This window comes from Gopherus flavomarginatus, chromosome 1 (genome assembly GCF_025201925.1).
Source record: "Gopherus flavomarginatus isolate rGopFla2 chromosome 1, rGopFla2.mat.asm, whole genome shotgun sequence".
Lineage (NCBI taxonomy): Eukaryota > Metazoa > Chordata > Testudines > Testudinidae > Gopherus > Gopherus flavomarginatus.
Window position 1 is genome coordinate 109,707,569 of NC_066617.1, and position 14,283 is coordinate 109,721,851.

At 45.9% G+C, this 14,283-nt stretch overlaps 1 protein-coding gene across 1 annotated transcript in view; it reads right to left on the bottom strand.

Moving 5' to 3' along the window:
* KDM7A (lysine demethylase 7A) overlaps positions 1-12,446 on the bottom strand; it is a 96,590-nt gene extending 84,144 nt beyond the window's left edge. Inside the window, exon 1 of the mRNA XM_050945572.1 lies at positions 12,172-12,446. Coding sequence (XP_050801529.1) covers positions 12,172-12,446 — 275 coding nt within the window. The remainder of the gene's footprint in view (positions 1-12,171) is intronic.
* Positions 12,447-14,283: the final 1,837 nt, after the last annotated feature.

Below are 14,283 nucleotides of genomic sequence, written 5' to 3' on the forward strand. Positions count from 1 at the left end.
CCTTTTGTACCATCTGCTGCTGTCATGGGTGCTCCTGGCTGGCCTCGCTGAGGTCGGCCGGGGGCGCATGGACAAAAATGGGAATGATTCCCCAGGGTCATTCCCTTCTTTATGTTTTGTCTAAAAATAGAGTCAGTCCTGCCTAGAATATGGGGCAAGTGTACTAGAGGACCAAAGAGCACAGCTGCTCCGGGTCAGAGCCCCAGAGATCCCGCAGAAATGATGAGCTGCATGCCATTCACGGGGGGTGCCCTTGCAACAACCCCACCCGTTGCTTCCCTCCTCCCCCAACCATCCTGGGCTACCATGGCAGTGTCCCCCCATTTGTGTGATGAAGTAATAAAGAATGCAGGAATAAGAAACACTGAGTTTTTAGTGAGATAAAATGAGAGGGAGGCAGCCTCCAGCTGCTGTGATAGTCCAGGGAGTACAGAATCTTCTTTAGACATGAAAGGGAGGAGGGGCTGATGGAGCTCAGCCTGCAGCTGCTATGATGAGGATGGTTACCAAGCCTTTTGTACCATCTGCCGGTAATGACCGGGAGTCATTCCCATTTTTACCCAGGTGCCCCGGGCCAACCTCACCGATGCCAGCCAGGAGCACTCACGGGCTGATGATGACGATGGCTACCAGCCATTTTGCACCATCTGCCACCGGGAAGGGGATGCTGGTGTTCAGCGCTGCAGCACCCTGTCTACCAGCATCATGCAGTAGACATAGGGTAACACTGAAAAAAAGGCGAGAAACAATTTTTTTCCCTTTTCTTTCGGGGTGGGGAGAAGGGTATAAATTGACGACATACACCCTGAAAAGCCCGGGAAAATGTTTTTGACCCTTCAGGCATTGGGAGCTCAGCCTAGAATGCAAATGCTTTTCGGGGACTGTGGGATAGCTGGTGTCCTCAGTACCCCCTCCCTCCCTCTATGAGCATCCATTTGATTCTTTGGCTTTCCGTTACGCTTGTCACGCAGCACTGCGCCGAGTCCCTGCTGTGGCCTCTGTCTATCATAGCCTGGAGATTTTTTCAAATGCTTTTCGTCATTTCATCTTCTGCAACGGAGCTGTGATAGAACAGATTTGTCTCCCCATACAGCGATCAGATCCAGTATCTCCCGTACGGTCCATACTGGAGCTCTTTTTGGATTTGGGACTGCACAGCCAACCGTGCTGATCAGAGCACCACGCTAGGCAAACAGGAAACTAAATTCAAAAGTTTGTGGGGCTTTTCCTGTCTACCTGGCCAGTGCATCCGAGTTCAGATTGCTTTCCAGAGCAGTCAAAATGGTGCACCATGGGATACCGCACGGAGGCCAATACCATCGAGTTGCGGCCATACTAACCCTAATCCAATATGGCAATACCAATTTCAGCGCTACTCCCCTCATCGGGGAGGAGTACAGAAATCGGTTTAAAGAGCCCTTTATATCGATATAAAAGGCTTCGTTGTGTGGATGGGTGCAGGGTTAATTCGGTTTAACGCTGCTAAATTTGGTTTAAACGTGTAGTGTAGACCAGGCCTTAGTGACCATTTCTGAAGAGAGACCATCTGTCACAAGCAACTATTTGCAGAGGCCATGGAACTTTTTCCCCTATAATTTAACTGTGAAGAAACGGTGAAGAGTGACTACCTGTCATCTGCGACCAGTGACCACATTTCTCCCTTCAGAGCTGGATGCCTGGCCAGCAGCCGCTGCTCTCTTCTCTGCCTTCAGTACTGAGTGGCTAGAGAGCAGTGTCTTAGTTTTTTTCTGGATGTCATTTAACATGTCTAACTTATAAATGTCTAAATAGTTTGTGTTCAGAGTACCATAGAGATCAACTCTCTTGTTTTATACTTCAACTGGGGCAACACTGAGGGTAGGGGACTTGCAAAGGGCTATAGCCACTCCAAAATTTTCCTTTGCCATCCCTGCCCCATTGCCACCTCTCCCCACACAAAGGTCAAACTTTATGCAGAAGTAAGGGTGGCACAGTATGATATCAGCACCCTTACTGCCAGGAGCAGCAGAAAAGTTATAGGGGCTGATACGTACAACTTACTTGAACCACACACAAAGTGGCTGGGGACTGCCTGAGGATATGGCAAGGGATCCGGGACTGTTGCCCACATGGTGCAATCTTGCGAAGCAGGTTGAGCTCCTGGTCTGGCATCCATTCACAGACCCTATTGCTCTTTGCACAGGCTTATTAGCAACCAGGGGATACACTTTTCAACACCCTCCCTGGGAGGAAGTCACACTGACTTGGACAGCTCAAGTGCAATAGGAGGTGGGCCATTCAGGCAGTGGAGAGAAGCTAGGTGTACCTCTTTGGAACAGTTGGCTACATCAAGTCTCTGTGAAGGCTGTCAGAGGGGTTTTAAGCAAACAAACAAAAGAACAGGTCAAAAGAGGACCTGTAAGTTGTCCAGTCAGAAGTACTGACAGGACACAAAAGTCCAGTTACCATCTGTTGGGGCATCAAAACAGTGGGGTGGCTGCATGCAAACATCACTGCCAGCCTGCCGCCCACCAGCCTGGGGTAGGGGAAGGGAAGGGAAGGGAAGGCTGGGTCATCAACCCACACCAGTCCCTTCTCAGCCAGGGCCACCCCTACCTGCATATCATGGGCAGGCAGGCTCCACATTAAATAACTCACTAGTCCTACAAACAGCCTCCTTCACTAAACAAGTCTGATGCAATCCCTGAGCACCATTTGTACTGTGCACTGAATGAGGCAGGGGCTCTATAGAAAATAATATGTAATCCTGACCTAAAGGATGCCTCATAATGCTTATGGACAACGGGGTCAGATTAAGAATACACAGGCAGCCTAAATTCTGGCATTTCATAACTTCTGAGTGTTTGACTTTGCAAACTTAGTTTATTTTTATGTACAGCACTTGTTTTTTTAAAAAAGCAAACTAAAAATAATTTTACAGTATGGAACAATACTGATCCTGTAGGTGTTATCAGCAGGGTTGGAATCTTTAATTCCTCAGCACAGAACTCTAACATTTGAGCTAACAGAGCACCTGCTAGTAGTATTAGGCTATCTTCTATGTGGACCAGCCACAAGAAGCATTTCATTGTCAAAAGAATATTTTTAGCAAAGCAAGTAAGTAAGTAAACTGGACACGTGATTCATAAAATAGAATTTTCATCTCTTCACTGTTCGAAAAATATTGCAATATTTTTACCCTAGGATAGCTCAATTTGACCTAGAAATTCAAAACTGAACATACTCTATTACTCTGATAAGGACTAATGCATAGGTCCCCAATCTGTGGGGCACCCCCTCCCCCAGGAATGCACGGAGGTATGTTTGAGGGGTGCAGCTGAGGCCCAGGCCAGCCCTCAAGGGGCACTGGCTGCCAGCCCTACACCCACACCCAGCTATGGCACCAGCCTCAGTCCCCCACCTCCCAGAGCCACAGCCCTGCTCCTGGCCCTGACTCCGGTGGGCAGGCATGGACAGGGGTAAGGGCAAGGACAAGGTAAAAATTTGGGGACCACTGAACTAATGCCTTTGAGTGTTTTTGAAATTTTACAATTACATTTTTGAATTATTTAATATTTATGCACATCTTAGGCAAGTCTATATGGTCCAACACAGACAGTCCAATCTCTAACAACTTTGAAAGGTGATGTAGGTATTAATCACAGATTTCTAGTCTTTATTATGTCAGTGAAGAGTCTAAAGTTTACAGCCAAACTGAGCCTGTGGGGATTACGAGTGCCTAGGCTGCTACCTACACAGCTTTTTGAAACAGCAACAGTGTAAAACTGACAAACTAATAAGGGCTTGCCTACATGAACAGTTAGTTTGCAGCAAGCTAGGGTTTAAATCTACCCCACACTAGCCTGCCCACAAACTAAGTGTCCGTGTGGACCCTGCTGCCACACACTAAAAGTTCTGTAATGCTCTCTGATCTATTCCTGTTTCAAAGCGGAACAGATTAGAGTGTATAGGAGAACTTCTAGTGCACTGCAGCAGGGTCCACACAGACACTTAGTTAGGGTGACCAGGTGTCCGGTTTTTCACCACAACGCCTGGTTGAAAAGGGATCTTGACAGCTCCAGTCAGCACTGCTGACCAGGCCATCGACTGTCTGGTTGGCAGGGCCACACAGCGGGGCTGGTAGACTCCCTGCTAGCCTCCATGCTGTGTGGCTCCCGGGAAGCAGCCAGCATGTTCCCCCTCCGGCTCCTACAGGTAGGGGTAGCCAGGGGGCTCTGCATGCTGCCTCTGCCCTAAGCATCGCCACCTCAGCTCCCATTGGCTGAGAACCACGGCCAATGGGAGCTATAGGAGTGGCACCTGTGGACAGGGCAGCGGGCAGAACTGCTTGGCTGTCGCTCCGCCTAGGAGCCTGAGCAGGGGACATGCCGCTGCTTCTGGGAGCTGCTTGAGGTAAGCGCCGCCCAGAGCCTGTACTCCTGACCCCCTCTCGGGCCCCAGCCCCCTGCCCCAGGCCCAGCCCTGATCCCCCTCCCACCCTCTGAACCCGTAGGACCTCCAAGCGACCATACCTGCAGATGTTCAGGTAAACAAAGCGTCTCGCGGCCTGCCGGGGGCTTACCCTGAACAAGTCATGAACCAAGTTTGGGAACCCTTGTTCTAGAATGATCCAGATCAAATCAAGTCTATGTCTTCTTAAAAAAAAAAAAAAAAAAAAAAAGGAGCACGAAAAACTTCAATTCTCAGAATGTTTTCTTTCCCTACCTCCACTATCATGCATAGTGTTTTTAAGACAGCCTTAAAGTGAATAAAATAAAACATTAATGTAAATAGAAACAACATAATTAAATGTAGGAATAAGTTTAGCAGGATAGCTGCAGTCTGTCAACTGAATTTCTATTGAAAATAGATTTAATACTTCAACATATTAAAAATTTAGAATATTTTGACTCCCTGCATTTGGCTTTTACATTAATGTAGAATGATCTTCTATAGAAGCTTTTTGCTTTTGTGGCATACCTAAGCACTTATGCCCTGCAGAGAAAGAATGAAGTCAACATTTTCAGCAAGAAAATCTACTTTACTTAATGCCAAAATAATGGAGAGAAATGTATGAAGTATTAATTCAATTTGAAGCAGAACTGACCTGTAAAGACAGAATTATCTATTTAAACCCATGTTATTGGCATGAAGCAGAAACATATCTGAAGAGACTTGAAACTTCTAAAATGTAAGTTAGTTCTGTGTATTCATATGCCAATGTCACAATAAGGAAAAAAGACTGAACCATTTCATATATATATACACACCAACAATTTTAAATTCCCTAAATACTTCACCAAAACAACTTAATACTTTTTCCGCATCATTAAACAGGTCAGTGGGAATCTGCTATTGTCTCATAGCTGACTGGAATTCTGTTATTAAATGAATAAATTCTTCTTAGACTGTGAAATATTACTTTTCAAGTCTGTGAACTGAATATATGAAAGTCTTTACAAGTTAGTCAAAATTGTTCAGACATGGTTCTGAAAAGAATAAACAATGTACACATCTACCCAGATATAACGCTGTCCACAGGAGCCAAAAAAATCTTACCACGTTATAGGTGAAACCACATTATATCGAACTTGCTTTGATCCGACGGAGTGCTGCTTTACCACGTTATATTCGAATTCGTGTTATATTGGGTCACGTTATATCAGGGTAGAGGTGTACTAGAAAGTACAAGTATTTGTACAACAGGGAGTCTGCCTTATCCCTGCTGCACCACCAACTGGAAGCTGCCCACGATAAGCACTACCTGGCCAGAGCCCACACCCCTCATGCTGTCCCGCACTCCTGCCCGCTGCCCCAGCCCAGAGCCTCTTCCTGCATACAAACTCCCTCCCAGATCCTGCACCCTCTCCTGCACCCAACCTCCTGCCCCAGCCCTGAGCATCCAGCACGTCCTGGCAGCCTGCCGCTTCCTGCAGCTCCCACTGGCCAGGAACAGTGAACCGCGGCCACTGGCAGCTGCAGGGAGCCGTGCCTGTGGACGGTCAACGTAAACAAAATGTCTCATGGCCTGCCAGCGGATTATCCTGCTGGACCGCATGATAGAGCAGTGGTGGGCAACCTAAGAATTAAGGACCATCCAACAAGGGATCCCATTACATACACAATTAAGGACATGAAAATATCGGATTTATTAAAAGAGCAACACAACCTACATCCATGAAAATAAGAGCACCTTTATAAACCATTGCTTCAATTCTGCAGTCAAACTAACTGTACGTTAAAGAAACCAAACAGGAAGTTAATGTACCTGAACATTTTCTACGTAACTTATCTAGATGGTGGTGCAATACAAATTCTCTACTAACCAGTTAAAATTCATATTTAGCGCCTTACAGAAACTATCTTCATTAACTCCCTTAACATTTTCTGTAAGAAGTGATTACCAAGTTCAAGCATGCTTCTTTATTTGTTTCAAATGGGTACACTAAACAGACAAGGTTAACAATATGATTGATACAGAGCAATTAAATACCATATAGATTACAACTAAATTGTTTCAACCAATAAATTCTAAATCTTAAACTCTTTTAAGCAGCACAGTATAGATAACTATGTAAAAACCCATGCTGTTGTATGAGTAAAATTCAGAAAGTGTCAAAAAAGCAGAAAATAGCTGAGAACTTAACAACTGGACAGTAACAGACCGTGAATCCCTGTAACAATTGAACCTGGCGATATTGTAAACAAAAGAACTCTCAACTATGCTTGTAGCTGTTTCCATCACTTCACACTGATTTGAACATTCTAGGCTTCAGTGTGATGATCCTGGAATCTTTTTATTTACATAATTCATTTGTACTGTATTACATACTACCAACAGTCTAACAAACAACGTATATAGTATGCTCAATATGTCCTGGCCTGATTCTAGTCTGGAAAACTGAGTTCTGCCTACCTAGATTCTCTTACAGATTTTAATTGGATATAGTATGCTTCACTTCCTGTTCTAAATTTTGCACTGTTATACATTGTTAAACAGCAGCTGTATTTCACCCCAGAACACTCCGTAATGGATACAGTGATTCCTACGTACACAAGATACTTGGATTCTTCTCATATGAAAGGCACTATTAAAAACTCGAGTTCCCTAACTAATCACCACCTATTTTAGCATGATGAAATAACCTTATTGTACTTCCACTGTAATTTTATGAATGATATTATCAAAACATTACTGAAACAAAATATTATTGCCAAATTTCAGGATTCAAAAGTTATGAGTCAGGCTTCAGTCATGAGTAGCTTTAAAAAATCATAATTTAAAGAAAAGTAAACTTCAGAGTCTTTATTTACCTTTGAGTTGAGCCTTTATTGTTCATATTTTCAGACTTCTCCTTCCCCTCCCCCAAAATGAGGGCTAGAATTTTTTATTTTTTTTTAATAAACGGGGAAAGTCAGATTCTCATTGTCACATGACTCAAGGAGCAGAGGCATTAAAAAAATCAAGTATCAGAATTGTGAACATACTATTGATGTAAAGGAAAAGATAATGCATTGCTTTCAAACACAGCACATATACAAATCGGTCAAATGCCAGTTTATTAAGACACTTGCACTCAAAACAGATATCCACACAATTCCAAGAATTGGACTTTTCTATAGCACTCAACACTTTTGTATATGAGCACGTCACACAGATGAATGAGTTTATTCTGACAAGAGAAACCATGTCACAGAAGGGGAACTGAGACACAAAGAGAACAACTTGTTCTCAGGAAATTTGTGGCAGGGCTGGAATCAGACATCAAATGTTCCGAGTACTACTCCAAAGTGAGCTAAGACAGGGAGGCTTGTTTTTAAAAAGTTGTAAATGCCAACAGAAAACCAGTTTTTATTCAGGGGTGAGGATGGGACAGACATAGCCTTTTTGAACTACAACAGAGTTGGGAGTTTCTATCTTGCTTCTGTGGAAATAGTGCTAAATTAGAGAACATAAGTTTAAGAAATCTTCCCTCGCCTTACTTTGGCCAGTCTAACATCAGTTTCCACAGAAACCAAGTCAGTCAAAACCTAAAAAACTCACTTGTTAACTACAGTAACAAATGTGGGAAATATGAATTATGAAAACTTAGCTGAGAGCCATAGATTTCTAAATTTGGAGTGATTCAATTTAAATTTTTTAATTACAAATGAAGGGAACGTTCCTACTGCAACAGGAGTAATTTCTGGAAGGAAAATTAGTTAATTTATCCTGCCCTCGTAATCACACCAGATACCCACACAGTTTTAATTGGCCAGGAAAGTTTCAACGCCTCCTTTCATAACTTTATTTGTAACGTTCTCTTCGTCAGCATCCATAAATTATAAACTGTCAGAATGGACACAGATGGAGTGTCCAACCTGTTTTGAAAGCATCTATGACAGGTTAGAGCAGGCACCTCCCGCCAGGGCCAGCTATAGGCCAATTCCACCAATTCCCCCAAATCAGGCCCCGTGCCTAAGAGGGCCCCGTGCCCAGTGGCAGGGCCACCCAGAGTGGGGGGCTAGTGGCCAAGAATCCCTTCCCTGGCTAGAGGCGCCTTTTTAATTTTTACTCACCCGACAGCGCTCCGTGTCTTCGATGGCATTTCGGCGGCAGGTCCTTCACCTGCTCTGGGTCTTCAGTGGCACTTCGGCAGCTGGTTCTTCAGTGCCACCGAAGACCCGGAGCAAGTGAAGGACCCGCCGCCGAAGACTCAGAGCGCCGCCCGGTGAGTACAAGCCCTACTAGGTTTTTTTACCTTTTTTTTTTTTTTTTTAAGTCATCCCTGCCGGGGCCCTATCGAAACTGTTCGAATCAGGCCCCACACTTCCTAAAGCCGGCCCTGCCTCCCGCCACCACCACCTTGAATTCTGAGGGTTGGCCCTTCATACCAGTCAGTGATTTCAGAAGAGAAAGTCACCATAACATTCTCTCTGCTTAACTAGCAATGAAAAAATCTCATCCTCAATCTGCCAGATATATGATAAAAGCGACAAAGAGTCCCGTGGCACCTTATAGACTAACAGACATTTTGGAGCATAAGCTTTTGTGGGTGAATACCCACTTCATCAGACGCGTGCATCCCCCACGAAAGTTTATGCTCCAAAACATCTGTTAGTTTATAAGGTGCCACAGGACTCTCTTGCTTTTTACAGATCCAGACTAACACAGCTACCCCTCTGATACTAGGATATATGATGCTGTTAATGCTAACAGCCAAAGGAACACATAAAACTGGTTTTGAGGTTGATATTGTATTAAATGAAAGTTTCTGAGAACATCAATGTCTGGAAGCAGATATTTAACATCCTCAGACTCTATAGACCAGGGGTTGGCAACCTTTCAGAAGTGGTGTGCCGAATCTTCATTTATTCACTCTAATTTAAGGTTTAGCATGCCAGTAATACATTTGAAAGTTTTTAGAAGGTCTCTTTCTATAAGTCTATAATATATAACTAAACTATTGTTGTATGTAAAGTAAATAAGGTTTTTTAAAATGTTTAAGAAGCTTCATTTAAAATTAAATTAAAATGCAGAGCCCCCCAGACCGGTGGCCAGGACCTGGGCAGCGTGAGTGACACTGAAAATCAGCTTGCGTGCCGTGCCATTGGTTGCATACCCCTGCTATAGACTATACTTACTCTAATGAATAATTTTTTTATAAGTTAGATTAAAGTGCAATCTCTTGATTTAGTCTTAGACCCGAGAATTTAATATAAGGAAGTCTTCTAAAAGGCAGAAGAGACCTTGAGGCATCTGCACTTTTACTAATCAGTCCTCAAACTACCAAGTACATGAACATTCTACCTTTTCAAATGAACTATCACCACAGAGACACGTTTGGAAAAGACCTTAGGCACAACTGAAAACTAAATGGGAGAATTCTGTACTGGTAACAATTCTCACCAGAATGGATATGAACATTACTTCTTTTCAACAGGTTAGATTAAAAATGGAATTAAGTTTCTGAGGGTGAGAACTGCATATCAACGCTGTGAATTCAGAGATGACCAAAACTGAAGTTTAATCATTTAAAGTTTCACGTTATACCAAAAGTAATGTTCATTATGCACACAAATGGTGCTGTAGTTTTCCTCTTCAGGACTCTCTATAACACACTCATTTTTAAATAGCGTCACCAAGAATGTGTCTTCTTTTGTGAAATTGTGATTATTTTGAACAGATATGGATATAAACTTCTAAATCTAAAACAGACCCAGGAAGAAATACACATTCAGTTGTAAGAGGCACCAAGCTTGTAGAAATAGGCATCTCCTTTTGGATGATCAACTAGACATTATTCAATACCATTAACATTGAAAAAAATAAGCAGAACACAAAAGGATTTTCAAACAAATTCAAAAATCAGTTATATTCTGAGTGTTTAGCAACAAAGAAGTCTTTCCCTCATAGTACAACCTCTATTATGCTGCTTCAGAAATGGTAAATTTATTTCCTTAAGATGCAAGAATACAATCATTTAACCCTTAAATGCCAGTAATTTATGTGCAGTGTTAATGACCACCTTGATCGATCAGTCCATCAGCTCTCACAGAAAGCGCGCCGATCACAACATGTCATTCCTGTTGTTCTAGTCTAGCCAGTCCTTCAGCTACCCGCTGGCTCGGCTGTCAGTGGCACTGGATACCCGATCGACATAGCGCATCGTAGTCCAGAACCCCTGAGTGACATGTCAGCCTCAGCCTCTGAAGTAGCTGGGATTACAGGCACATGCCACCGTGCCTGATATTAATGACCAAGGTAATATAATGGTTCAACACCCTTGTATGCATGCCCTTCTATATTAGGAAGGTAACCTATAATTTATCAATCTGAAATCTAAAAAAGAGTTACCAAAATAAATGTTTTTATTTTCAAACAAAACCTAAATGTGGGGCCTAAATCTACACCCAGCAACTGTTGTCAGAAGTGCTGTCAGACTGTCAATGCATACTCCCTGCTCACAACAGGACCACATGCTTGGGATATGAGAACACAAATACACCTGCAATGGGGAAACAAACCCAATAAAAAGTTTCAGAGCTGACTATGCAGCAGAATAACTGATTGTTTTTTTAACTTTACTGGATAGGTAACTTTTGGGCCTGTCACTGCCTCCAGTGTACCTTGAATCTAGAAAATTGAACTGAGCAACTGAGCACTAGAAGCATATGTTCGTTCTTCCCATCCACATCCAGCAGAGGGAGACTTGGCTGTCTAGCCTGCTTTACATCGTGAGTCTGTTTTTGTTAAATGGGGGTATTTAAATGTCCTGCTGTCAATCAAAACGTACTTCCTACGATCACAACCAGCTCCTCTGTAAATATCCCAGCGCTTGGTCTCTACAAATAACAGACTCCAAACCTGAGCCAGGCAGCTGGGGTCAGAACCGAACAGCCAGTTGAGCCGCCGAGCCCCCAACTTGTTTCTTTGTTTAAATGTCCGTGAATATCCCACCACCACCACACACACACACACACACACACACACACACACAGCGTTGCTGCTTCGGGCCTCTCTCACGCACAGTTTACAAAACACACACGAGCCGGCCGCGGCTGGGGAAGCCGCTTGGGACCGGACAAGAAACGTCAAACCCAGGAAAGGCAGGAACGGATCCAAAACACGAAGTGAACCACGAAGCCCAGGCACGGCCGCCCCGGGAGCTCCCGGCGCGGGGGAGCCCTGGCGGCCCGGGGCAGGCACTAGGGAAGAGGACGTTATCCCTCACCCCCTCTCCCCCCCCCTGCATGACGGAGGCAACCGGGGGGAATTCCCCCCCACACCCACATTTAGCGCCCACTCCCCCCTGCGAGCTAACTTCTGGGCAGCTGCTGCCCCCCGCTCTCCGGCGGCCTGAGAGCCCCTCATCTGTTGCTCTCTTTACTTTGCTGGGTGACACCCCCCCGGTGCCGGGCCAGAGTCCCCCCCACGCGGCTCCCCGTGGGGGCGGGGAGCGGGGTTATGCCGCTCGGTGGCGTGGGGCAAGAGGGCATCTGGGGGCGGGGGAGCTCGCAGCTGCCCTGCCAGGAGATCCGGGCGCAGAGGCGCGAGGGGTCCCCGCCGGGGGTCCGCATCCCCCCATTGTTTCCTTCTGGTAGCGGTTGTTGTTACCGGGGTTGCTGCCACCCCCGGGCTGTTCCCCTCATCTCCCCCCTCCCACGGCGCCGGCGGGGGCTCCCCTCGCCCCGCGGGCTCCCGGCCCCTACCTGCCGTGGAACCAGTCCTTGCAGATGTCGCACTCGATCATGAAGCGGCTCACATCGTAGGGCTCCCGGCACACACAGTACACAGGGGTCGCGGTCGCCGCCGCCGCCGCCGCTCCGGCCATCTTTAAAGAACTCACTGACTGAGCCACCCTCCCCCTCCAACAGCCGCCGCCAGCGGCACCAATAACAACAGCGCGCGCGCGCCAGCCCCACGGAGCGCGCGCGCCAGGGGCGACACGAGCGAGAGCGCGCGCGCGTGCGGCCCACACAGTCATTTAGCCAGTGAACGCTCCACAGCTGAGCATGCGCGCCTGGGAACTTCGGCTCCCGAGAGCAGCAGCAGCAGCAGCAGCAGCTCGGAGACGTACGAGCGGATGCGACACTTGAGCGTGCCCGCCAGCCGTCTACGCTATATTGGATGCGCGACAGAAAAGCACGTGCCACAACTCCCTTTGGAGGCGGAGCAGGCAGGCAGCTAGGGCACGCGCTCGCTCCTCCCCCCTCCCTTCCCCCGCGTGACAGTTCCGGGCGGGGGAGGGGGCTAGAGATGGGGAGCGAAGGGTTCCGCGAGGACACAGAGAGAAAGAGCTCGAGCGCCGGGAGGGGGGAAGCGCCGGCTCCCTTATGTAACCGAGCGGGGCAGACGGGGCTGCCGCCTCCCCTCTACGGAAAGTGCCGACAGCTACCGGACTTGCCCGAAGTTCTAGACTTTGTTTTTTTTTCACGCTTGTGAATGAGACGCGGGGTGGGGGGGTCCCCGGGGGGGTCCCCCTATCGCGGGGGCGGCGCGGCAGTGCCCGCGGCACCTGGGCACGGGGGGTGGGGGAGTGGCTGACGTTATAGGGACACTAGGGTCTGGCGGCTCGGGACATTGTCGGGATTTCCACGGGGCCTGCCTGGTGCAATACAGGACACATGGTTGCTGGCGCCAGGTGGCACAAGCCATTTGCTGGGAGTCCAGTGTTGCTATAGGGACACGGGGTTTGGCATGAGGCAGCACCGAACATCTGCTCAGAAGCTGGCCGCAGGGCACCACGCTATGGGGCAGTGGAGTTCAGCCTGTGGTTTCCAGCCCCCTAGGGGTCCGTGTACTATGTCTAAGCTTTCCAAAGGGGTGATCACCTCTTGAAATGTTTTAGGGGTCCTCAGATTAAAAAAGGTTGAAAACCACTGTGACATGCAGGAGGGGTAAAAATTGATTTTATAACGCTACACGAAAACCCAATTTTTTAATTTAAATTGGACTTTTATTTTTTTTTACATAATATTTTTCCATTTAAAAATAAACCCAATTAAAATGAAATCTGATTTTAATACAAAATATGTTAAGGCCTACAGTTATAATCTTTTAAAACATTAAATTAAAAATATGCTTAATCCATGAGTCTGTATCAAACACTTTTCCATTAAAGGCATCTTTTCTGTATAAAGAAAGAATTGGGAGTAAAACATCTAGGGTTTATGGTCAAGGTTTAAATAGGGCACAATAGGTCACATACTGTCTTAAGGGGTTGATCCTGTCACTGTGCTACTGGGTGAAAGAAAAAGGCATTTGGACCTGACCTCTGACTACAGGAAACATCTTTATGATCTCATCAAGCTCATCCATTCAGCTCACCTGGATGCTCTCCTGCTCCTGTTTGATAGCTTTTCCCAATGTGACACCTGATTGGCTCAATACTCATATTATGAATATTATGACTTCACCCACTTTCACTCCAGCTCATGATAAAACACTGATCTGCCCAGTAACTACCAGCCCTTGCTTCTGGATGGGTCTGGCCACTTCAAGCAAAATACATTGCTCTGTTTCCATGCATGTGTACACAGAGAGACAAACAGCAATCCATTCATTTCTCAACTCCCTTTCAGTCTCCAAACAAATAAAATACTATAGTGCAAAAGGTATGTGGGTTATGCTAGCAAAAGTCTTGGATTGTTGTTTGTTCTTTTGGTTTTTTGGGTGGGAGGGGGAATATAACAAGGAAGAAGGAGCAGAGTATTCTTCAGAGTGCAGCCTCTAGTGTTGATTTCAGTACCTGGGAACTGGAGAAAAAAAAACTGACATGGCTGAGGGTAATTAAAAAAAAACCCTATTTGGGGATGCTTTCA